The sequence below is a fragment of the Myxine glutinosa genome, chromosome 2 (genome assembly GCF_964187855.1).
Source record: "Myxine glutinosa chromosome 2, kmMyxGlut1.1, whole genome shotgun sequence".
Lineage (NCBI taxonomy): Eukaryota > Metazoa > Chordata > Myxini > Myxiniformes > Myxinidae > Myxine > Myxine glutinosa.
Genome location: NC_136262.1, coordinates 39,075,295 through 39,100,526, shown reverse-complemented (window position 1 = coordinate 39,100,526; position 25,232 = coordinate 39,075,295). Strand labels below are relative to the sequence as shown.

Here is a 25,232-nt window from a genome sequence, read left to right as displayed (position 1 = left end):
AAGACCTTTGTTGGTCGAAAGCTTGTCGACAATTAAAGATCGACGTCCTGAAGCTACGTCCGTGTCTTATTTAATCTAACGATTATATATATATATATATATATATATATATATATATATATATATATATATATATATATATATATATATATATATATATATATATATATATATATATATATATATATATATATATATATCCGAATCACGGCATATATATATACAAACTTTTACAGATTTTTCGTTTGGTCCTGTAGGGGGCGGTGCACTGCAGCTGTCCTCGTGTGACACCGGCTCTTTACTCTTCTGTTGTTTCGTCGCTACGGTACTTTGTTTTATATGATTGGATTTTTATTGGTAAATGGAAGATGGAGATTCATGGCCTTTGTTGGTGTCGAAATGGTTTCGGGGTTTTTCTGCTACTGCACTTGTTGGCCGGTATCTGTTCTTCACTTCACGGACGTTCTTTCCAAGATGTCATCATCACGTATACTTGCGAGGCCTTGCTGAACCTGCATTTCAATGGTGTTGGTGGTGCTTTGCAGAGAGTTGTGAACTTGGCATTGAATGGTGCTTTCAGAATAAAGGAAAAGAAAACACGAGCTTCTCGTGGAGGTCTTAATCAGCGGCTTAAATGCAGAAACCACGAGGTACCCCTTCCTGTTTTGACTCTGATAAACTTTCGCTCAATGAAGAACAAAACTGATGAACTGGATGCCCTCGTGAGGTTCGACTGGTACTATCGGACCTCATCTGTGGTGTGTTTCTCCGAGACATGGCTTGGTGAAGGGGGTGACGTGTCCTTCAATGGATTTGAGAGGATCGGGGCCGATAGACGCGTCATCGGGCAAGGCCAAAGGTAACTGTGGCGGTTTGTGTATGCTGGTGAATTTGAATTGGGCCAAACATTTTATACGGTACTGGTGTTGGCTTAGCGGTTAGGGTGCCGGCTTGGGATCCTAGGATCCTGGGTTCGAATGTGTTGGCTTAGCGGTTAAGGTGCCGGCTTGGGATCCTGGGTTGGAATCCCGGTCGATCGCTAAATTAACACCGGGGGGTTGACTCAGCCTGTCATCCTTCCGAGGTCGGCAAATTGAGTACCAGCTTGCTGGGATGAATGATCCCGGTGTGTACCCCGGTTTAGAATAGGTACACCGTATCCCTGCGCATCGTAAGAGGCGACTAAGGGTTGGCGCCAGGAAGGGCATCCGGCCATAAAAACATTGCCTCAAACAGGGAACCATGAGGTCATGGCGCCCGCAAGGCTAACCCCTGCTCTAGCGGGGAAAATGGCCTTAAACGATCATTCATTCATTTTATACGGTACCATTTCAAGGACGTGGAGATACTGACGATGTCTTTCCGACCCTACTACCTGTCACTTGAATTTGGCCACTGCACTATTATTCTGACGTATGCACCGGGGCCGTACTTTAAATGCGCTTCGGAACGAATCGCAGAAAGTTACAATGGAGCGACCGCCCGTTCAACGGATCAATCAATCCTGATTCTTGGGGATTTCAATCAATGTGACCTCGATCAGGAACTCCCTCAGCTCGATCAGTATGTGGATGTTGCTACCCGTGGTAACAGGACGTTGGACAAATGTTATGATAACACTGAACATGCTTATGTGGCGAAATGAGCTCCTGCGATCGGACGATCATACCATAAGGTGGTCCATCTCTTACCTACATACAGACCATAAGGTGGTCCATCTCCTGCCTACATATAGACGAAAGGTGAAAAGAATGCCGGTTACTTGCAAGAAGGTTAAAACCAGAAAGGCGGAGGATAATGAACGTTTGAAGGGCTGTTTCCTATGCACAGACTGGGATGTATTTTTCGACTTGTGACGACCCTGATTAACTTACTGAGACTATCACAGATTATGTGAAGTTCTGTGAGGACCTCGTGATCACAGAGAGAACCATTCGCATGTTTCCCAATAACAAACCTTGGGTTACCGCTGAAGTGAAGACTTGTTTGATGAAGAAGAAGAAACATGCATTCCTGAAGAAGGATGACTCCGTCCTCAGGGTGGCGAAGAAAGAATTGCGCTCTGTCATCGGCAAGTGTAAACGGTCGTACAAGGATAAGATTGAAGAACAACTTCACGATGGTGATGCTCGAAATGCTTGGAGGGGACTCAGGCATATGATGGGCATGAATGAGAGGCTCAAGGATGGTAGATTGCCCACGAATGTTCCAGATTCCAAATTTGTCGCTGAATTGAGTGACTTTTACACGAGATTTGATGTTCCAGGAAACCGAGTAAAATGTGAAGCTCTCTGTCAGGATCTAGATACTCGAGCGTGTCCTATGCCGGTAATTTGTGAGGCTGATGCCATGAGGTGTTTTAGGGTGTTGAGTAAAAGGAAGGCATGTGGTCCAGATGGCATCAAGTCTTGTATTCCTAAAGAGTTCTGTTTGGAACTTCGTAATGTTGTTACTCGATTGTTTCAGTTACTTTTAACTACTCGTACTGTTCCTATTTGTTGGAAAAAGTCCCTCATTATTCCCGTGCCAAAAAAGGTTCACCCAAGGCAGCTCAATGATTATAGACCTGTTGCCCTTACCTCCATCTTGTGTAAATGTATGGAGAAATTGATGGTGAAGTTTATAACATCAGATGTAACTCCTAAACTGGATCCTTTACTATTTGCATACAAAGCAAGACGAGGTGTTGAAGATGCCTGGCTCAGTTTACTTCATCTAATCACAAGTCACCTTGACCAGAATGGAACCTATGTCTGTGTGTTATTTATCGATTTCTCGTCAGCCTTTAACACTATGCAACCATTTACCCTTCTGAAAGTGTTGTGACCTGTGCCTGAACCCCCATATCATACTCTGGGTGGAAAGTTTTTTTTACGAGACCGTCTTCAGCAGGTGAGGGTGGATGGTTGCTTATCCAAGTTATCAATCTTGAATACTGGTGCTCCACAAGGCGGTGTATTGTCACCTCTACTGTTCAGTTTGTACACCAATGGATGCCTGGCTCTTGAAGAAGTTTGTAACTTTATTAAGTACACAGTCAATACCTCCATTGTTGGCTGTCTTTCCGATCAATCATCCTTTGTATCTTTACCTCGATGAGATCGACACATTGAACAAGTGGTGTGGGGACTTCTGTCTTACTCTGAATGTGTGTAAAACTCAAGAGATGATTTTGGACTTTCGGAAAGGTCACAATCATGAGCTTGTACCCATAAATGGTGATAAGGTGGAAATTGTTAACAAAATTAAATACCTGGGCACCATTATTGATAAGTTAACTTTTGATGGAAATACTGATACTGCGGACAATAAATCAATGCAAAGATTGTATCTTCTCAGGAAGTTCAATTCATTTGGTGTTAGCTCACGTGTGATGCGGATGTTGACCAATTCCTTACTGATCAGTGTTTTGTCATTTAATTTGATTTTCTGGTACAGTTATCTTAATGTGCGGAATAAGTCACGATTGAGAAAGGTCATTACACTGGCATTTAAAGCTGTAGGTGGGCCTTCAACCAGTCTGGAGTCTCTATACTTGCGAGCACTGAAAAGGAAGGTGGTGCAGGTGTGTACCGATGAAAGTAATTTCTTGACCGGACTTTTTGAAAAACTGCCATCAGGGAGACGCTCTCGTGTAAGGAGAATGAAGAAGAACATTTTCAAAAGGTCATTTGTACCATGTGCAATTCAAATGCTAAATTCAAATTCCTCGCCATTTTGCTGTTTAGTCCATCTTCCAAATTTTATATTTTATATCTTTTTATTTTGTTTTCTTATTCCCTTTGTGTTTTATGTTTTAATGATTGTCAACTTACGGTGTCACCAAAGAATAATTTCCCTGAATATGGGACAATAAAGATGAAGGTACACACACACACACACACACACACACACACACACACACACACACACACACACACACACACACACACATTTTATGCCTACTTTTTTCCCTCTCTCCCCCCCTCGGCCTCCTCCACCCCTGCACCCCACTCCCTTTCATGGTGGTGTATGCAGCTGTATAAAGTGCAGCCTCGCCGGACGAGGCCACAGGCCCTCCTGCTCGTCTGCCTCATCCTCATGCTGATTGTGTTGTACATGAGTTATGCACTGCACGTCCTTGCTCCACAATACACCATGTTTGGCAGCCAGATGTACTTGGTGAGACCCTTTTTCTTCAATGCCTTGAAATTTTATCACTATCCTCTGTTTATTTGATATTAAAATCAATGGGTGAGTCTAGGTAGACGGCACAAGTTGGGATGAACCCAGCCACCTTCACTGAATCGGCTTATTTTTTTTCTCCAAAATGTACAATGATGCTCCAAGATTTTTACAGTGCTGCTCAATCATTTGATGTTTATAATACAAAGTACTTTGTTTTTTATTTACACTACCAGGTTTATCTCTATATATCTACATCTTTGTATCTCTTTCAGTCTTTCTCTTTTACTTTCTCATGCTTTCTCTTTCACTCTCTTTCTCCTGCAGCCCCTTTCCTCTAACCCACCTGATGTATAATTCTAGTAACAATATATTACAGTAAAATTAACCAGCAACGGCTACTCGTATGAGTGCTGTGCATCATGAACGTACTCCGACATGCTTGCGAATGGGTGTGACCCCCACAGCCCCTACCTGTGACAATATTTGTATAAAAGGGCAAAATGCCACCTATACATACGTATACTGTGTTAAGTCGGACATTATCCACTTAGTTGAAGAGTATCCACATATCCACATTCTCTCGGCTATGTGGGTACTCGACGGGTGGGTCAAGGTAGAGTTCAGTGTACTTTGTGAATATGTGTAAGGTAAACCATGTGGTTTGTTCTGCAGTCCTAGTTTTCCCTCTTCCCTGCTCCCCACCCCAACACCTCTTTAATGATTATGAATTACTCCCATTTATTTACTGCTACATACGTCTTGTGAGCCAAAGACACCTGGGTCGGGATTCAGCGTGGGTCTATGCGCAGCGATACTCTGCTGCGAGGTGTGATGCAGGCCATCTAGAACAGGTCACGAGTGAGCAGCTTTTGATGAAAGTTGGCCGGAGCACTTCTCTGCAGACACTTGAGGAAGAAAGGCCTGCTCTCAAGAGTGATAGTTGTGTTCCGTTATTTCTGGTGAGAAAGAGGGCCATCTGAGTTTTGGCAGCATGCTGAAGCATGTGACATCACGACAGAACAGGGCAGCCTTGGACTACTCCTTATACTTGCTTCATTGAGTTGCCATTGATCGGGTCCATTTCCTGCCTCACCATGGGTGATGATGATGAGGCACTCTGTGGTTTTCTTCCTCCAATATTTCCATATTTCATTCTTTACATCCGGTGTGTTGCTTTCTTTTTGCATTTCATGACATCCCTGGCACTCCCTTTTGTGCGTACTTACCTATGACAAAAAAAAATCACATTTTGATTTTCGGAAATTAAGTACTGTAGGAGCTATGCACCAACGTAAATCGGAAGAATGGACGCGACAAAAAGCTGGAATTCGTCCGAGTTTCTTTATTGCGTCAAATCAACTCGGGTACTCTGAAAAGCCCGTTTATCGGGCAGCAATATATATACACATTATCCCGGAGCGTTTGCCCGGGAAAGGCGAGGGGGGGCGTGCCTGGGCGTCCTGGACGAGGCCTGGCAAGTCGAGAGCGGGCATGCCCCGGCGTGTCTGGGCATGCCCGGGCGTCCCGGACGAGGCCTGGCAAGTCGAGAGCGGGCATGCCCGGGCGTCCTGGACGAGCCCGGCATGGTGATCGCTCCGCGTCCTCGGTAGGTGCAAGGCGATTGTGTATACCCAGCGGTAGCCGCTACAGTACGTACATTCCATGTTGGTTAACTGCTGAGGTCCATCCATTTTGTACGTTGTCATTTGTTCATATTTTTTTGTGAATAGGATTATGATTATTGTTGTTTTTTTTGCCATCATCAAACTTAACTATCTCTGTGGGGATGTTCGCTTTGTCCCCACCGGTGTGTCAAATAGCAACAAACATTAGGTTTAGAAGCCAAAGTCGTGTTCGCCCCAAATGGTTCAATTCAATCAATCACAATTTGGCTGTTCTGGGGTGATGTCCGATGTGTATGGAGCACTGGAGCAGGGCCTGGTTTACAACAGTGCCAATGGCACCTCGGCACCAGGCCCACAATCAGAAAGGGCCCATAGTGAGAAAGATAGATTTTCTTTTTAAAGCATACACATTGCAAATTTCAATAAATATGTATGGAAATTAATGCTACTTTTAAAAAACATGCTATTAACATATTACCATTTCCTGGCGTGTGACGTCACGGCACTTTTAATGGTGTACATTCCAGTTCCAGTACCACACACGCAGATTTTTATTATTATTTTTTTGCAATGGTTCCCCAAATGCAGGCCTACAAATTTGTTTGGTGCCAGGCCCTCAAAAGGTTAATCCTGCGCTGGTATGGAGTGTGCAGGGAATGGCCACCGTGTGTACTGCCTTGTACATGTGACAGTATCATCAGGTGGTCCAGGTACAAATTATGTTTTCCGGCTTGGTAGTTTTATGCAGGCTTACATTGTGCTATACATGTGGAGCATAACATGTTTTATTTTGGCAAGTGGGCAGGCTACACAGATGCGTCCACGCACACTCGCACGCATACGCACACAAAGCCAAACACCAAACGACCCACGCACCTCGTCCTCATGCTCCGCCACCCTTAACTGGATGCATCCACTCCTTACATTTTTATCTTGCCAAAACGAAGTTTTTGCAAGATGTATCAGTCAGCTTGTATGTTTGTTTGTTTGTTTGTTTGTTATCTTGCCAAAACGAAGTTTTTGCAAGATGTATCAGTCAGCTTGTATGTTTGTTTGTTTGTTATCTTGCCAAAACGAAGTTTTTGCAAGATGTATTAGTCAGCTTGTATGTTTGTTTTTTTGTTTGTTTTTTTGTTTTTTTGTTTGTGGTTAATCATTTTTTTTCACGTTTAGATCACTCTGTAGACCACAGTTATTATTGGAAACTCCTGTAACTTCGCATATCAGAGTCCTATAGAGATACCCTTCAGCACACAAAATTTTGAAGGTCAAGGTCAAAGGTCAAGGTCACTTTGTGGTCAATCATGGAGGTCGACGAAACCCTTATTTTTTGAGTAACTTTGATCGGATCGTCTCCAAACTTCATGGGAATCTAGTATATGGTCCGGCGCTCAGCTGATTAGTTTTTGGTGGCGATCGGCCTTGACCTTCATGGTTAGCGCTGGAGGTCGAAAATTATTGACCCCAAGGTCAAATGTTGAAATCGTAGGTACCATATCTTCGCATATCTTCGCATGTAACTTCGCATATCAGAGTCCTATAGAGATACCCTTCAGCACACAAAATTTTGAAGGTCAAGGTCAAAGGTCAAGGTCACTTTGTGGTCAATCATGGAGGTCGACGAAACCCTTATTTTTTGAGTAACTTTGATCGGATCGTCTCCAAACTTCATGGGAATCTAGTATATGGTCCGGCGCTCAGCTGATTAGTTTTTGGTGGCGATCGGCCTTGACCTTCATGGTTAGCGCTGGAGGTCGAAAATTATTGACCCCAAGGTCAAATGTTGAAATCCTTATTTTTTGAGTAACTTTGATCGGATCGTCTCCAAACTTCATGGGAATCTAGTATATGGTCCGGCGCTCAGCTGATTAGTTTTTGGTGGCGATCGGCCTTGACCTTCATGGTTAGCGCTGGAGGTCGAAAATTATTGACCCCAAGGTCAAATTTTGAAATCGTAGGTACCATATCGAGTAATACCTCATATGAATGCCCTTGATGAGTGCTTCCCAGATCTGTAAACAGTTTGACGCTATGACGTCATTTGATGACGTCATGACGAAAAAACGGAATTTTCATGAAAAAATTATTTCCTCAGTTCTCATCAAAATCTTTCAATATTTCATGTGCGTTGGTCATGAAGACATACTATTCACCATACGAAATTATTAAGGTCAAGGTCAAAGGTCAAGGTCACTTTGCGGTCAATCATGGAGGTCAACGAAACCCTTATTTTTTGAGTAACTTTGATCTTATGATCTCCAAACTTGGTGGGTATATAGGGTGTGGTATGGCGCTCAGTTGATTAGTTTTTGGTGTCGATCGGCCTTGACCTTCAAGGTCATTTTGAAGGTCATTCAATTTTGACCAAAAGGTAAAATTTTCAAGTTTCAGTTACCATATCGAGTAGTACCTCAAATTGAAGCCCTTGTTGAGTGCTTTCCAAACATATTTAGACATTATATAAATGACGTCATTTGGTGACGTTATAAGGCAAACACGTATTTTTCAAGGTCACTCTCTAGAACGATTTATCATCGGAATATCTCGTGGGCAGACATTCCTCAAAGAGTCGCTTCTAGTGGATAGCAGTTCTGTTCACCTCAGTGTGACCTGAAGCAAGTCACTCATGTTCACATTTTGGCAAGATACGGTTCACCCTGTGGGTGACATATGTTTTTATTATCTTGCCAAAACGAAGTTTTTGCAAGATGTATTAGTCAGCTTGTATGTTTGTTTTTTTGTTTGTTTTTTTTTTTGTTTTTTTGTTTGTGGTTAATCATTTTTTTTCCACGTTTAGATCACTCTGTAGACCACAGTTATTATTGGAAACTCCTGTAACTTCGCATATCAGAGTCCTATAGAGATACCCTTCAGCACCCAAAATTTTGAAGGTCAAGGTCAAAGGTCAAGGTCACTTTGTGGTCAATCATGGAGGTCGACGAAACCCTTATTTTTTGAGTAACTTTGATCGGATCGTCTCCAAACTTCATGGGAATCTAGTATATGGTCCGGCGCTCAGCTGATTAGTTTTTGGTGGCGATCGGCCTTGACCTTCATGGTTAGCGCTGGAGGTCGAAAATTATTGACCCCAAGGTCAAATGTTGAAATCGTTATTTTTTGAGTAACTTTGATCGGATCGTCTCCAAACTTCATGGGAATCTAGTATATGGTCCGGCGCTCAGCTGATTAGTTTTTTGTGGCGATCGGCCTTGACCTTCATGGTTAGCGCTGGAGGTCGACCTTGACCTTTGACCTTGACCTTCAGATCACTCTGTAGACCACAGTTATTATTGGAAACTCCTGTAACTTCGCATATCAGAGTCCTATAGAGATACCCTTCAGCACACAAAATTTTGAAGGTCAAGGTCAAAGGTCAAGGTCACTTTGTGGTCAATCATGGAGGTCGACGAAACCCTTATTTTTTGAGTAACTTTGATCGGATCGTCTCCAAACTTCATGGGAATCTAGTATATGGTCCGGCGCTCAGCTGATTAGTTTTTGGTGGCGATCGGCCTTGACCTTCATGGTTAGCGCTGGAGGTCGAAAATTATTGACCCCAAGGTCAAATGTTGAAATCGTTATTTTTTGAGTAACTTTGATCGGATCGTCTCCAAACTTCATGGGAATCTAGTATATGGTCCGGCGCTCAGCTGATTAGTTTTTGGTGGCGATCGGCCTTGACCTTCATGGTTAGCGCTGGAGGTCGAAAATTATTGACCCCAAGGTCAAATTTTGAAATCGTAGGTACCATATCGAGTAATACCTCATATGAATGCCCTTGATGAGTGCTTCCCAGATCTGTAAACAGTTTGACGCTATGACGTCATTTGATGACGTCATGACGAAAAAACGGAATTTTCATGAAAAAATTATTTCCTCAGTTCTCATCAAAATCTTTCAATATCTCGTGGGCAGACATTCCTCAAAGAGTCGCTTCTAGTGGATAGCAGTTCTGTTCACCTCAGTGTGACCTGAAGCAAGTCACTCATGTTCACATTTTGGCAAGATACGGTTCACCCTGTGGGTGACATAGGTTTATTTTGTTTGTTTTTTTGTTTGTGGTTAATCATTTTTTTTTCACGTTTAGATCACTCTGTAGACCACAGTTATTATTGGAAACTCCTGTAACTTCGCATATCAGAGTCCTATAGAGATACCCTTCAGCACACAAAATTTTGAAGGTCAAGGTCAAAGGTCAAGGTCACTTTGCGGTCAATCATGGAGGTCAACGAAACCCTTATTTTTTGAGTAACTTTGATCTTATGATCTCCAAACTTGGTGGGTATATAGGGTGTGGTATGGCGCTCAGCTGATTAGTTTTTGGTGTCGATCGGCCTTGACCTTCAAGGTCATTTTGAAGGTCATTCATTTGTTTGTGGTTAATCATTTTTTTTCACGTTTAGATCACTCTGTAGACCACAGTTATTATTGGAAACTCCTGTAACTTCGCATATCAGAGTCCTATAGAGATACCCTTCAGCACACAAAATTTTGAAGGTCAAGGTCAAAGGTCAAGGTCACTTTGTGGTCAATCATGGAGGTCGACGAAACACTAATTTTTTGAGTAACTTTGATCGGATCGTCTCCAAACTTCATGGGAATCTAGTATATGGTCCGGCGCTCAGCTGATTAGTTTTTGGTGGCGATCGGCCTTGACCTTCATGGTTAGCGCTGGAGGTCGAAAATTATTGACCCCAAGGTCAAATTTTTAAATCGTAGGTACCATATCGAGTAATACCTCATATGAATGCCCTTGATGAGTGCTTCCCAGATCTGTAAACAGTTTGACGCTATGACGTCATTTGATGACGTCATGACGAAAAAACGGAATTTTCATGAAAAAATTATTTCCTCAGTTCTCATCAAAATCTTTCAATATTTCATGTGCGTTGGTCATGAAGACATACTATTCACCATACGAAATTATTAAGGTCAAGGTCAAATGGCAAGATACGGTTCACCCTGTGGGTGACATATGTTCATTTTTTTCTCTCTCACAACCAAGTCAATGACTACGATGGACAGATGATTTACCTCCTTGACTTGTTTTAAAGTTGAGACCTTTTTCTCTATAACCACCTGACTACTTTGCAAGCAGCCGTCATTAGGTTTTAATGGTATATTCCATCAGGAAATGTTGCGGTGCTTTTAGCCAGCTCGCATGCACGACCTTTGTATACCTAATGGTCTGCATTACCTGCACATCGCTGTATTTCGTGCACTTCCCTTTGATGGTTGTTGTTTATTTTTCTTCGCATGGATTTTGTCTGAATTTAACATATTAGAAACACCCGATCCCTTCGGCAGTAATCTTGAGGGTGGAGGGGGTAGTTGTAGGGAGAAATTTTTGATTGTATTGGGGAAGTGGGGCAAATGTATTTTGTTCCGTGGCTAATAATCCTCCGTCTGCATCGGGGTCAATAAACCACTCGCACTGTGACGTGGACAGGTGAAAATTGTAGGTTGGCTCCCCCTCGCACTCGTAAGGTGGGAGGATGGGATATTTTTGTCCATGACCTGACGCTGGATGCAAAGTTTGAAACCAACACGTATGCAAAGTTTGATGGAGATTGGGTGAAAATGATAAGTTGTCTTTGATAAGTCTTTGATAAGTTTTGATAAGTTTGGTAAGTAAAGGCCGGAAGGCCTTTGATAAGTTTTCCTTGTGATTTTTAGATGTATATTCGTGTTATACATATTCATACACATACAGATGATTGCCTTATTTAACCCTAGGATGCATTGCCTGAAGGCATTCTATGGGCATCCGGGTCCATTGGATGAATACTCGCATCAACAACAACAACAACAGGCATTTTTTTAAAGGCCATTTTCCCTGCTAGAGCCGGGGTTAGCCTTGCGGTCCCCATGACGATCTTCTCCATCTTGCCCTATTTTCTGCATCTCTCCTTGTTAACCCCCTTGCCCGCATTTCTTCTTCCACCATCTTTAGCCAAGTCTTTCTTGGTCTTCCCCGTCCTCTACTTCCTTCTACATTCATTTCCATCACTCTTCTCAACCAGTCACTTTCATCTTTCCTCATCACATGACCAAACCATCTCAACCTGTTCCTCTTCACAGCATCAATCACAAGCTCTATTCCCATCATCTTTCACAATTCATCATTTGTCTTCCTCTCTCTCGCAACGATACTCCACACATCCACCGAACCATTTGCATTTCCACCCTTTCCAGCCTTCGTTGCTGCTCTACATTCATGACCCATGTCTCACTCCCATAAATCATAACACTTCTCACACATGCAGCATACACCTTTACCTTCAGCTTCAACGACACTCCCCTCCTCATCAGCACGCCACTCAGTTCCCGAAACTTCTTCCATGCACATCTCACTCCAGCAACCGTTGCCGAGTCTGATCCACCTTCTCCATTCAGAATGTCTCCGAGGTAGCAAAATGTTTTCACACCTTCCAGCTTCATGCCATCTCCAAGATCCAACTCAACATTTCCTCCATCTGCAGCTCCCTCTGTGCACACCTTACATTTGAATGTAGCTGCCACACTGGTTAATGACCCTCTCCGACCACTACATTTTTGATGAACCCACTCAGCGCACATTGTACATTGAATGGAGTTCACTCCGACACCCTTCCTGCACACAGCACATGGCCACTTCCCAGTTCTTTCCACCTCACCACATGCTTTATCACTTGCCATCACCTTCGTTTTTCTAGTTCATCAGCTTTGTAATACTAGCATCCTAGGGTTAATACTAGTAGGAGTATCCGGCATTGCCCGGTGCTCTTCTAATCCTGTTGGCATTTTGAAGAAATCAATTTTGTTTTTCTGGTGGAGCATGTGCATCCAGCAGATACTTGGAGGGGGGAAGAGAGGTGAAGAGCATGGAGAGGGCAGAGAGTGCAAGACCAGAATGTTGAAGTGGATGGCGTAGTGATAGGCCCATCGACTCGGCTTCACCACGAGAGGTTCTGAAGATCTTGAAAGCCCTGGTTTCCACGGCGTCAAGCTGAGCAAGATGTGAGGCAGGGGAGCCAGCCCAGAGGGGGGGGGGGGGGTGGAGCAGTCCTCCATAAAGTTATGGATGAAAGCCTTGCAGGTGGATTGAATATGTGCCAAGGAAGAAATCAGGAAGAGGGAGGATACCAAGTCATCATCTGGCTTTGGAGGCCAGCTTTGAAATGTGGCTTGCCTAAGAGAGATTATGGACCAAAGGGTTTTGAGTGACTGAGCCTCTTTGAAACGGTTGTTGAGAAAGTATATGGGAGTGTTTGCATTTGGTCCTTTGAGAGAGAGGCAGACAGACAGACAGAGACTGATTTATCGAGATTTTCCAAAACATGTTCCAAGTGTTTGACCAGTTTGATTTTTATCAGGGAGACGGAAGAGGCTGCTGCCTGTCTGAGATAAGGGTGAAGGATGTCACAGGAGAGAGTGGCGTCATCAGCAATTAGATAAAGATGATTTTCCAGAGAATTGGTGACATCATCGATGAAGATGAGTGATAAGATGGGGCTTCGAACACTGCCTTGGGTTCCAGGCTGATGGGCCTCCAGCCTTGACAATGAGAGGAGGAGGAGAAGAAAGTATGCCTTAGGACCGGCCACATGTTGGCTACGAGAGTGGCGGAAGGCAGCAATCCAAGAGTGTAGTTGGCCTTGGAATCCATAAATATACAGACTATACCTTTTCAGCAAGTAATGTGCGATCTCCAGCCACCCAGAGGGTAGGTACTCCACAAGGTAGAACAGAATTTACATATTGGTTCACCGATCAAAAACCTGGAAGCATATTGTTTTTTGGGATTTCACAAGTATCCACAGCACAACACCTTTCTCGTTCTTGATTTTGTGAAGTACTAATTTCAATAATGTCGATTTTTACCCCTCGCATTCCTCGAGGCAGGGGTTAATGTATATCCATCGGCTATCGTACTTATGAAAGGCGTGTTGTGTACCCGGTGCTTATCCGGCTACGATGTGGGATTTGGAAATGCCTTGCCTTACGGTGAATCGAATGCATTCCTTAATTTGAATCCCCACGTCAAATTTCCTCATAAGAATATGCACTTGGAAAACGGTGAGGGTAATGGAGTGGGGGTGAGGAAAGCGGGGAGCATGTCACGCACCCAATGGCCATTAGAACACTTCACCGGGCTCGTGTTGTTTCTTGCACACTCCACTTGAGAGCTGCCGGAAGGCCATATTTGTTATCCCACTCGCACCTGCCCCCCGAGCTGTTTCTCGTTCTGCCCGACTTATTGTTGCTTTTTTTTTTCCCCTATAGGAAGTAAATGAATTTTTGAGTCATCCTTAATTTTCACTACCCAGGTGGTTGAACTAGTTGCCCATGAAATGATTTGCCAGCCTCTCCGAAGCATACAAATCCCGCATATCCTCGGGTGTTTGCTTGGCATGCTCGTCTGAATGTGCCACTCACCTGTGATATTCACAAAAGGTGGCCTTGTGCCAGATAACTTCGACAGACTCGTACCGCTCACCTGTCAAGTGTTGTCAGAAAAAAAAAAAATCTTGTTTGGTCGCACCCAATAATTCCTTGAACACCCCAAAAGGAAAGTCTGCTTGTCAGCGTGTTTCCAAGTTGCAAACCTCAGCAGTTTGCATCCAATCAATGTGGGTCTGGAATGTTTGCTCATTAAGACATTAATGTGAGATTGAGTTATTTGGATTTCAATTGGGTGCAAACCAAACATTGTACTTGCCTGGAGGCCACCATGTAGCTTTCCATTTTCGATGAGATTTATTTGATGCTGTTTAGCCAGCTGGTCATCCGAATTAATAGTCATTTTGTTTATTTAGAAGCAGTAGTTGAGATTGGTTTATTGTCACGCTGATTAGTATCAGCTTCGCTAGGACACTGTACTACCCTCTCCTCGGTATATATGTATACAGTGCATTCAGAAAGTATTCAGACCCCTTCACTTTTTTCACATTTTGTTATGTTGCAGCCTTATGCTGAAATCGTTTAAATTCATTTTTCCCTCATCAATCTACACTCAATACCCCATAATGACAACGAGAAAACAGGATTTTAGAAAGTTTTGCAAATTTATTAAAAAGAAAAACTGAAATATCACATTGACATAAGTATTCATACCCTTTGGTATGACACTTGAAATTTAGCTTAGGTGCCTCCCATTTCTCTTGATCGTGTTTGAGATGTTTCTACACCTTGATTGGAGTCCACCTGTGGTAAATTCAATTGATTGGACATGATTTGGAAAGGCACACACCTGTCTATATAAGGTCTCACAGCTGACAATGCATATCAGAGCAAAAATCAAGCCATGAGGTCGAAGGAAGTGCCTGCAGAGCTCAGAGACAGGATTTTCCTATCACACTCCCCGGGTTACATATATGTATATTGTTACGGACGCGGTTAAGATGTTATTTTGACCGAGCGGTGGTATTACCGCGACCGAACAGTTATTCCCCGACTAGAACCCGATTCCACCCAAACGTTGGCCGTATCGCACCGCGGCTGCTCAATATGGAAAACTCTAAAGCGACCGAATACAAAGAGGAAAAGAATAAGACGAGAAGACGTACAGAAGAGTAATTGGATTTATTATTTACACATATAAGTAGGAAGAAAGCAGTCACGTTTATTTACAGACGAGATTAGATACACAGTGCAACGCTAGCTTACCTACAGTCTTAATTAACCCAGGGACAGAACAAACAAGGACAGACTCACGCGGGGAATGATGATAGGACTGGCGGGAGATGGATGGCTGGCGGGATAGGGAGGTCCAACTGGTCCTGCAACCGATCGACTCGTTGGGCAGCCGCCTCCCCTTCGCGGCCCTGCTCCAAACTGCCGTCCAGGCCTCACGCTGCTATGGCTGCAGTTTCGGTGGCTCCAGCTGCAGCAAATGCAGTTGCGGTGGCTCGAGCTGCAGCAAGTGCAGTTTCGGTGGCTCGAGCTGCAGTGAGTGCAGTTTCGGTGGCTCGAGCTGCAGTTCAACCCTGGACTTCTTCTCGTCTCAACTCCTTGGACTCCCTCTCGTCTCTCTGTAACAGCTCATCTCCTCGGGAAATGCCCAAGCTGCGGGTTATATAGGCCCCGCCCCTCCACCTTCGCGAACCTCCTCGATGTTTCTCTCCACACCCTCTCCAAGTCCAACCCCCTGTTCGTGGTTGGTTGAGTGGGGCTGACTCACTCCTCCCCTCTATGACGAGGTGGGGACCCGCCTTTCTTCCCCAACCCTGCCTCGTGGCCAATGGCGGCAATTGTTGGTTGGCAATGCGAATGGCAATTGACGAAAAGGGGGAATGGAAGTTTTGGGAGTGGGAATGAAGGGAATCTATTTCTTTCACTGGTGCAATGGAGTATTTCAATTAATGGGAGACACAGCCTTACCCTAAAACACATAATAAGATATAAGCTATCGAACAGGGGTATTCTATGATTAGCTGTGGTGTGGATGCTTTATGGACTAATTATGGGACGCCCTTTGACCTTTACACAGCTCCGGAGGCAGGAGGCGCAGACTCAAGCAATCTATCTATAATTCCAGTAATCTCTGTTTGTACGTTTGTTTGTCTGTGACCGCTGTTTCTCGACAACCACGGGTCCGATATACTTTTAACTTGCCAGGTATATTGCTGGGGACCCGAGGATGTGCCTTTTCAAGGTTTCATATTAATCGGACAATTACTTACCGAGCTATGTCCAAAAAACGATTCAACCAATCAGAGAGCAGCGAACTATCGCGTGTGCCGAACGTGGCGGACACACTCTGCCTCGGATGGCACATTTGAGAGCGTATTCATTTATTTCACGTTTGCAAACTATGTTGGCGTTAAACTATGTTTTAAAACTAATAAAAACGAATTTGCGATTCATTCGCTTTCCTGCGCGTTTGTGCACGCGATGGCGATTTCTTTACCAAACTCCGGAAGCCGTTCGCTTTGGACCAAACCATTTCATGTAAATAGAGGGGGGGGATATAATTTTAGATATAGATATAGTACGGGCAATGCCCTAGTAATAATAATACACACAATAAAAAAAATACAGTCCTCATATCTGCAACAATATACATATACAGTATGATATTTTGGATTTCATATTAGGCACATTAGGCTTCTTACCAATTCATGATTGGAAGCACCCATATCTTAAACTTTGTTGTTGTGACACAATAAATGAATAACCCGAATATGAGTGACATTTCATTTTGTGACTTGCACCACGAGGTGTGTGTGTGTGTGTGTGTGTGTGTGTGTGTGTGTGTGTGTGTGTGTGTGTGTGTGTGTGTGTGTGTGTGTGTGTGTGTGTGTGTGTGTGTGTGTGTGTGTGTGTGTGTGTGTGTGTCTGTGTGTGTGTTCACCAATTCTAAGTTGTCACACAATGGATGTGCTGATGTTGGGCAATTGGGGCTACTTTCACAATGATGGCAATAAATAAAAGATGCCTAGATGTTTTTAACCCCTTATTCCCCCTGCAGAAAATGGACGGGCATAACCATTCAGACGCCAACGTTCCTCAGCAGTCGATACATCTGGTACCATGCACCATTGAAGCCTCAACTGGTAAGCAATCCCCTCCCTTGCCCCTCTCCCCTTCCTTATTTATGCTTTATAACTCCTGCCTGTTTCATCCCATGCCCCACATCATGACACAGTGAAACGAGCATCAGCATTGTGGCCACCCAATCTTCAGGGCAGGTGGTGCCATGGTCCTTTTGCCTCTTGACATATGCACTGCTGTGAAGGAATGTCAATGACTCGTTCCATTGATTCATTCTCAACAGCAGTCCTCTCACCTTTTGTGAAGAGCTGTAGCAATAATACACACGGGCTTAGGTCTTGTGCTCCTTTGTGTGACTGCGAGGTCAAGTTAGTGTGAAGTCTAAAATGTTAACTTTGATCAACGTTGTATAAACTACCAGTCTGTCGCCAATCGTCTCGGCCATTTTCTCTTCTTTCGTGTCAACACAAACCCTCATTTTGTGAGATGGAGGATGTGGCGGCAAACTATGATTTTTTTTTTTCAATTTCTTTTCTTCTTTTTTTGTATACAGAATCGAGGCTCGTGAAAGAGCTAACATTTATTTCACAAACAAATCAAACAGACAAACAAAATATATAAAAAGAGGGAGCGGAAGACAAGATTGGGAGAGAAGGGGAAGCACACAAACACAACATTTGAGAGCAGGGACATCGGGATAGATGGGATAGATGTGTGGGAGGGAGAGGGTTTGGGGGGACGAGGGGTGGGAAGGGGGGGGGGGGGTGGGAGAAGTATAAAACACAAGGACACCAAGGACTTCCAGGACAGAAGATGGTATTTCAAAAAAGTGGATTTGGGGTGAAATTAGCGGGGGCAGAAAAGATCAAGGTTTTGGATGGGGGAAGATAAGAGATGGTGGTGAACAGCTGTTTTAAAGACCTGGAGAGAGGAGTGGGATTGAAGGGAGTGTGGGAGCTTGTTCCAGAGGCGGTAGAAAAGAGGAATGAAGGAGTGAAGGTGAGCAGAGAGTCTTGATTTTGGCAGTTTAAGCATAAGAGGGTTGCAGGCAGATCTTGTGCGACCTGTAGGAATATTTGGGGGACAGAGCCCAGAGAGAGCTGGGGGGGCAAGGCCAGAGAGGAGTCGGTAGAAGCCTGCGGTGAGTAAGTGAAAGGCCCTTGGAGGTAGCCTCGTCGCGGGAGATTCCAACGATTCTGAATGCTTTGGTTTCAACAGCGTGAAGACGAGCTAGGTGTGAGGCAGGAGCACCAGCCCAGAGGGGAGAGCAGTATTCCATTGAGCTGCAGATGAAAGCCTTGTATGTGGTGAGGAGCTCAGGTGTGCTCAGGTGTCCGCCAGCCATGCGTGGAGATTTCCATGGATACCATAAGAGGAGTGTTTGGTGAGCAGAGTCCCCTTGTGGTCCCCTTGTTTTATACCTCTCCCCCCCCCCCCTCCCCCTCCCACGCCTCCTGCCCCCAAGCCCTCTCCCTCCCACACTTCTCCCTGCTCTCAAATGTTGTGGTTGTGTGCTTCCCCTTCTCTCCCCATCTTGTCTTCCGCTCCCTCTTTTTGTATATTTTGTTTGTCTGGTTTGTTTTGTTTGTTTGTTTGTGAAATAAATGTTAGCTCTTTCACGAGCCTCGATTCTGTATACAAAAAAAGAAAGAAAAAAAAGTAGGGTGCCAGACCGTATCGAAGGCACGTGATATGTCAAGGGAGACGGCTCTAATTTCCTGTTTGGCATTGAAAGTGCAGTGGATAATACCGAGTGGATAATAATTAAGAATACCGAGCTCTTTGAAAGTTAGACTATATCAGCTGCATAGTGAGGTGATGGTCTCCGATAAGGTTGTAACCAAGCTTTGTACTAAACAAAAGCCCAGGTGTAATTTAACTACCTTGTTATATTTGTCCACTATCATGAATCCACATCTGCAAACTCTCAGCCATTTGTCAAAGCGCAGCCTTTTCTGCTGAATTCTACACTTCATGAGGAGGGATCTGATGCTGGCTCTGAGAATCAAGGGGGTGTATAATGAGCAACGGAACTACTATGTTGTTTTTCTGATTATTAGACATTTAATATTTGATGAACACCTGAAGGCCAAATACCAGTTTTAGGAATTTCATGATAGTCGAGGCAAAGCAGCATCTTGAGACTGCCTTTGGTCGGTCGTTTTTCCACTTCAAATTGTGCCAAAGTATCCTTGTCAAAAACTGAATAAAACAAATGCCTGAGCCAGTGTTGCCTTAAGTTCACAAAAGTTTATTTCCACTGGATCCAAATTGTCTTTGAGAGACGTTCTTCGCATTTGGCATTACTTACAAGTAAAGTACCGGTAGTTTTGCAATTAATGTTTTTAGTCTTTCTGTCGTTTCCTTGCGGTTGTTTGAAATGTGGGGCAGCTCTTGAAAGTTTAAAACAATTATAATTTTGCCATCAATGGTCAGCTCTTGAATTATTTTGTAAAGTGCTTTTTCCTCTACACCGAAATAAGTCGATGGCGAATGAAATTATCCTTTAAATGTCAAGGGTTTGCTTTCCAGAGCATCTTGCTTTTAAATAGTGCATTCTTTGTGTGATGCCGCTGGACATGCCTGGTTCATTAGTTGGGGATAAAACTAACAAAAGCATTTGTTGCTCCCTCCCGACCCCTTCCGCCCCCTATTCCGCATCATATTTACAATCCTTTAATCAGCAGTTCTCAATTTATACGTTTACATAGGAATTACTCTTTTTAGATCTTGCTTCCCTTGCTCTCCCATTTCTTGCTCTTCCCGTCAATTCCCAGTCAATTCATGGAAAGAGCAGAGGCCTCGCTTAAATTAGATCGCTATTTGATCTATTGCAACTGCACATGTCCCTTGGGGTGGATGTTGCTGAGCTGTGGTTTGTGGCTGAAATGTTGGCAGCACAAACTTTCCCCCTTTGGGAAATGTAGTCTGTCATGTGGAAGGTGACTGTATCCACGAGATTAATTCAGAAGACTGTTTTGTTTGGATGTTCCATTTAGTCCATGTTATACAGTGCCCTCCATAAGTATTGGAACAGTGAAGTCAAATTTGTTATTATTGCTACGTACTCAATAAATTTGGATTTGAGATCAAAAGACGAATATGAGGGAAGAGTACAGAAGGTCAGCTTTTATTTCTTGGTATTTCTATACATATATGTTTTACCATTGTAGAACAATAGTATGTTGTATATTCATTCCTCCCATTTTAGATACGTATAAGTATTGGAACAGATTAACGTAAAGTAAATGAAAGTAGTGTAATTGTTTGTGTTTGGTCACATGTCCCCTGCATGCAATAACTACATCGATCCTGTGACCCATCGACATCACCAAATTCTTGTTATCTTCCTTTGAGATGCTTTGCCAAGCCTTTGCTGCAGCCATTTTCAATTGTTGTTTGTTTTGGGTTTTTTTTTTTTTACTTTAGGCTCCTCCACAACAAGTGAAATGCATGATCCATTGGATTTAAATCAGGAGATTGACTTGGCTAGTCTCAAACCTTCCACTTTTTCCACCAAATAACTCCTTGGTTGTGTTGACAGCATGTTTTGGGTCATTGTCTTGCTGTATGGTGAAGTGCCACCGAATGAGTTTGGAGGCAGTTTTTGTATAAACGCAGACAAAACATTTGAACATAAAAAGTGCTATTCTTTCATCTGCACTACCAACACTGCGATCTTCACGAACAACATCTTAATCTGATTCACTCGCACAAGGCTTGGAACGATGTGGATCTACAATTCCCGCAAAAGCATTTCCATCACTAACTTTTTCTTCAATTTTTTTTTTTTTTTTGTATACCAAGTCGATGCTCATGTCAGAGCTAACACATAGAACATTTAATAAAGGGAGCGGGAGACAAGAGGAGCAGAGAGGGAAACACAACAACATTAGTGAACAGGGACATCAGGAGATCTGTGGACGGGAGATGGCTGGGGTGGGGTTCACAGGATAAACAAGATGGACACTACAAGGACTTTCAGAAAAGAAAACAAAATTTGAAGGAGGTAGATTTGGGGTGGATTAACGGGGATAGAAAAGATCAAGGTTTTGGATGGAGGATGGTGGTGAACAGATGGTGGAGAACTTGTGGTAAGTGATGGTGGTGAACATCTGTTTGGAAGATGTCGAGAGAGGAGTGGGATTGAAGAGAGTGGGGGTTTGTTCCAGAGGTGGGGAAAATAGGAATGCAAGAGTGAAGGTGAGCAGAGAGTCTTGATTTTGGCAGTTTCATCAGAAGAGGGTTGCTGGCAGATCTTGTGCGTCCTGAAGGAATATTTGGGGGACATAGCACAGACAGGGCTGGGGTGGCTAGGCTAGAGAGGAGTCGGTAGAAGACAAAGACCACCACCCTGCCTGTGGTGAGAAAGAAAGGCCCTCAGAATCAGCTTCATCGTGGGAGATACCAATGATAATTATTTAACCCTTTGAGTAGAGGATTTTTTTTTGGGGATTAAAAATACACCCGGTACGGGATTAATTTGGCATTTTGGTACGGGAATGCAACCACGTACTGACGATCTATTTATAGGTATAGTCGATGACGTGTAGTAACGTCATCCGTACACAAAACGTTTTCGCGGGTTGCCGCACTGGACGTCATCCGTACTCAAAAGGTTAAAAGCCTTGGTTTCTACAATGTGAAGCTGAGCCAGGTGTGATGCAGGAGCACCAGCCCAGAGGGGAGAGCAGTATTTCATCAAGCTGCAGATGAAAGCTTTGTAAGTGGTGAGAAGCTCAGTCACGTCAAGAAAGGATTTCACATGATGGTGGATGTCCAGTCAGCGACTGGCTTTGGATGACAGCTTGGAAATGCGGTTTTCCCAGGAAAGATCATGGCAGACCGTGAGACCCAAAAGCTTGAGTGACAGAACTTCTTGGAGAGGATTGTTGAGAAAGTAGATGGGAGGGTTTTCCAGATGGTCCTTTCAGAGAGATATCGTGAGAGTGTGAGATTTGTCAGGATTGAAACACGTGTTCCAATGTGTTTGACCCGTTTGTGATTTTATCCAGGTCTGCAGAGGTGGAAGAGGCTGCTGCCTGCCAATCCGAGGGATGAGATTATGGTGTAACAGAGAGTGGATTCATCAGCAAAGAGATAGAGAGGTTTTTCCAGAGAGTCGGATGGATCATTAATGAAGACCAGAAAAAGCACAGGGTCCAGAACACTGCCTTGGGGAACTCCAGCCAGAACAGCGAGAGGAGATGAGAGAATTCCATTCAGGGCCACACGTTGACTTCGACCAGAGAGGAAGTCCGCAAGCCATGCGTGGAGATTTCCATGGATACCATAAGAGGAGAGTTTGGTGAGCAGGGCGTGGTGCCAGACCGTATCGAAGGCACGAGATATGTCTGGGGAGATGGCTCTGATTTCCTGTTTGGCATTGAGGACCTCCATCCATGGTTGAGACAGCAGAAGCAGCATGTCCAGAGTAGAGTAGAGTAGAGTAGAGTAGAGTAGAGTAGAGTGGCCTGGTCTGAATCCAAATCGATCAGAGATCAAGCTATTGGAAAAGAGGAAGGATTTAAACTGGAAGGAGAATACGAAGACGTATCTTCAAAATTCCACTGATCAGTTTCACCATACTGAGAACCTTCATAATTAATTATTTTCAATGGTTTCTGAAAAAATAAAATGCGTTTGAGTTCCCCTTTAAGAAAGGTTGAAGGGAACCAAGTCAAACTTGGTACAAGTATGTATAATGAAGTAAAAAATATACAGATTGCATTGTGGGGTCAAGAGGTCAAAGGACACCGTTAGGTAAAAATTCTGTTACTGCGCTAACTTGTGACCAGTGATGGGATTTTGACCAAACTTGGTCTAAGTACATAATATGATGCAAAGACGAACTGATTAGATATTTCTCATCATAGGTCAGAGGTCATGTCAGGTGAAAATGTGATACTTGAGAACAGCTGAAGGGATTTAAATCAAACTAGGTACAAGTATGTATAATAATGTAAAAATGTGGATTTCGGCATATCGATCTGTCACGATATCGAAGAGTGGCGTTCTAGTTGTCATATACAGATAGTTGACAAAAAAGGAAATACCTGTGTAAATGAGGAACACCAAGCAACGGCTTTCAGACGGTGTGGCCCATGTGTTAATTAAGCAAATAACATCCCAACATGCTTAAGGTCATGTATAAAATTCTGCACAGCTCTGGTTGCCTATAATTATTGCTGAAAGAGGAGACCCCCAATGTCCCCATCTACAGAGCACGTGTGGTCGCCCAATGGTTTCATGACCATGACACTGATGTTATGCATATGTCATGGCCTTCTCAGTCACCAGATCTGAACCCAATTGAGCATTTAAGGGATATTGTGGATTGACGCCTGAGACAGCGTTTCCCACCTCCATCAGAGGTGTGAGTTGATTGCCTTTCTAATGGAAGAATGGTGCCACATCCCTCCTGCAGAATTCCCAATGCTGGTGGACTTTGTCATGGCGTATCCAGGCTGTACTGGCCGCACGTGGTTGGCCAATACCCTATTAAGTGATTTTACATTTTTTCCCTTTTTTTTTTTTTGTCCACTACCTGTATATGTGATGTGCATACAAGGAGAAGTACTATGACAGTGCGTGCTTAAAAATTACATTGAATAATAAATCGATTAATTGTGATGAGTGTAGAGAGCCCTAAAACAACATTTTGGTGATGAAATGAGTGGCATTGTTTGAAGTATCCTTAACCGAGCTGTTAGATGTTCACAAAACTTTAGACATAGATTCTTTGAAGGTGCGGATTGCAGTTGGGTAAAAGCTGTCACGCAAGCGATTACAGTTGGTCTTGATGGAACCAAAACGTTTACCCGAGCAGAGAAGTTCAAGAATGTCATGTGCTCGGTGGAATTCATCTCTGACAATCGATGGCATAACTCTGCCTGTGATTGTATCACCAGCTTGCTCGAAGGTTAAGATGATAGATATTGGATAAGTTGCCAACTTACACATTTTGGTTGGACCCCATATCTTTAAGACAATGCAAATAGCGTGATCTTTTGACCAGCTTGTCATCGAAGCATGAATACAATGATCAGACTATGAAGCGAGATCCGTACATCCTGCGTAATTGGGTGATGAGGAGGGATTGTGTATCTTCAGCAAACTGCCACATGCTTGATTGCATTTATTGTTGTTGTCGTAAAGGTCTTTCTTGGCCATGACCTTTGTCTGTTGTAAGCATGCTTATCCTGTACATTTCACAAAACCCCAGGGAAATTTAGCTGCAGCAATCAGTAACTTTCTCCATCAGTGGAATCGCACACACCTAAAGAATCATGGTGTGGAATTCTGGATCGGACTGTAATCAATCTGTGGTCTGTGCAACAGGTTTCATTTTCTGCATCCGCCAGAGCAGAAAAATTGCAAAAACTGACAGGGCCCAAAAGGCTTAACTACCTTGGCACTTTGAGCCCACACAATCCATTTTCTCTGTTTACCGCACGTTCTTGCTGGTGTCGGCGCATGACTAATGGCAAGAGACCTGTGTGGCACAGGGAACCACTCCTTTTGGTGAAGACGTGCAATTTTGATGACAACTTGGCTCACTGAATTTTGTACTTGCATGTGGTGGACGACACCGAGGGCTTCCCGAAACTGGTTTGTCCATTTACGCATACTCCTTGGCTGGAGGGTAGGGATGGGTGGGGATGGGTGGGGATGGGTGGGGTGCACTGCATCAGCGGCACCCTGATGGCTTGGGGTTATTTTGTTGTATTGTATGCGTACACCATATCCTTCCCTCGGCCTAGGCAAATTAAGGAGTGTGATCTCACTTAGCCTGTGCTTAATGTTGAGCGGCATCTCATATGACATCAGTGATGGCCATGAAAAGTGTGAAATCAACTGCTTCAACAATAATTTCATACCCTGTAATGTCCCACAAGTCGAATGTGCCAACCTTCAGCGAAAAGCGTACTCTGACAAAGGACCTGGGAATTAATTTGTCTCCCA

The 25,232-nt window shown here is 43.7% G+C and overlaps 1 protein-coding gene across 1 annotated transcript in view; it reads left to right on the top strand.

Annotated features, from left to right (window-relative positions):
* The first annotated feature begins 253 nt into the window (after positions 1–253).
* Positions 254–25,232, top strand: part of LOC137422394 (lysosomal cobalamin transport escort protein LMBD1) — a 39,505-nt gene continuing 14,526 nt past the window's right edge. Inside the window, exons 1-3 of the mRNA XM_078773199.1 lie at positions 254–325; positions 4,018–4,161; positions 17,245–17,329. Coding sequence (XP_078629325.1) covers positions 4,081–4,161; positions 17,245–17,329 — 166 coding nt within the window. The 5' untranslated portion in view covers positions 254–325; positions 4,018–4,080. The remainder of the gene's footprint in view (positions 326–4,017; positions 4,162–17,244; positions 17,330–25,232) is intronic.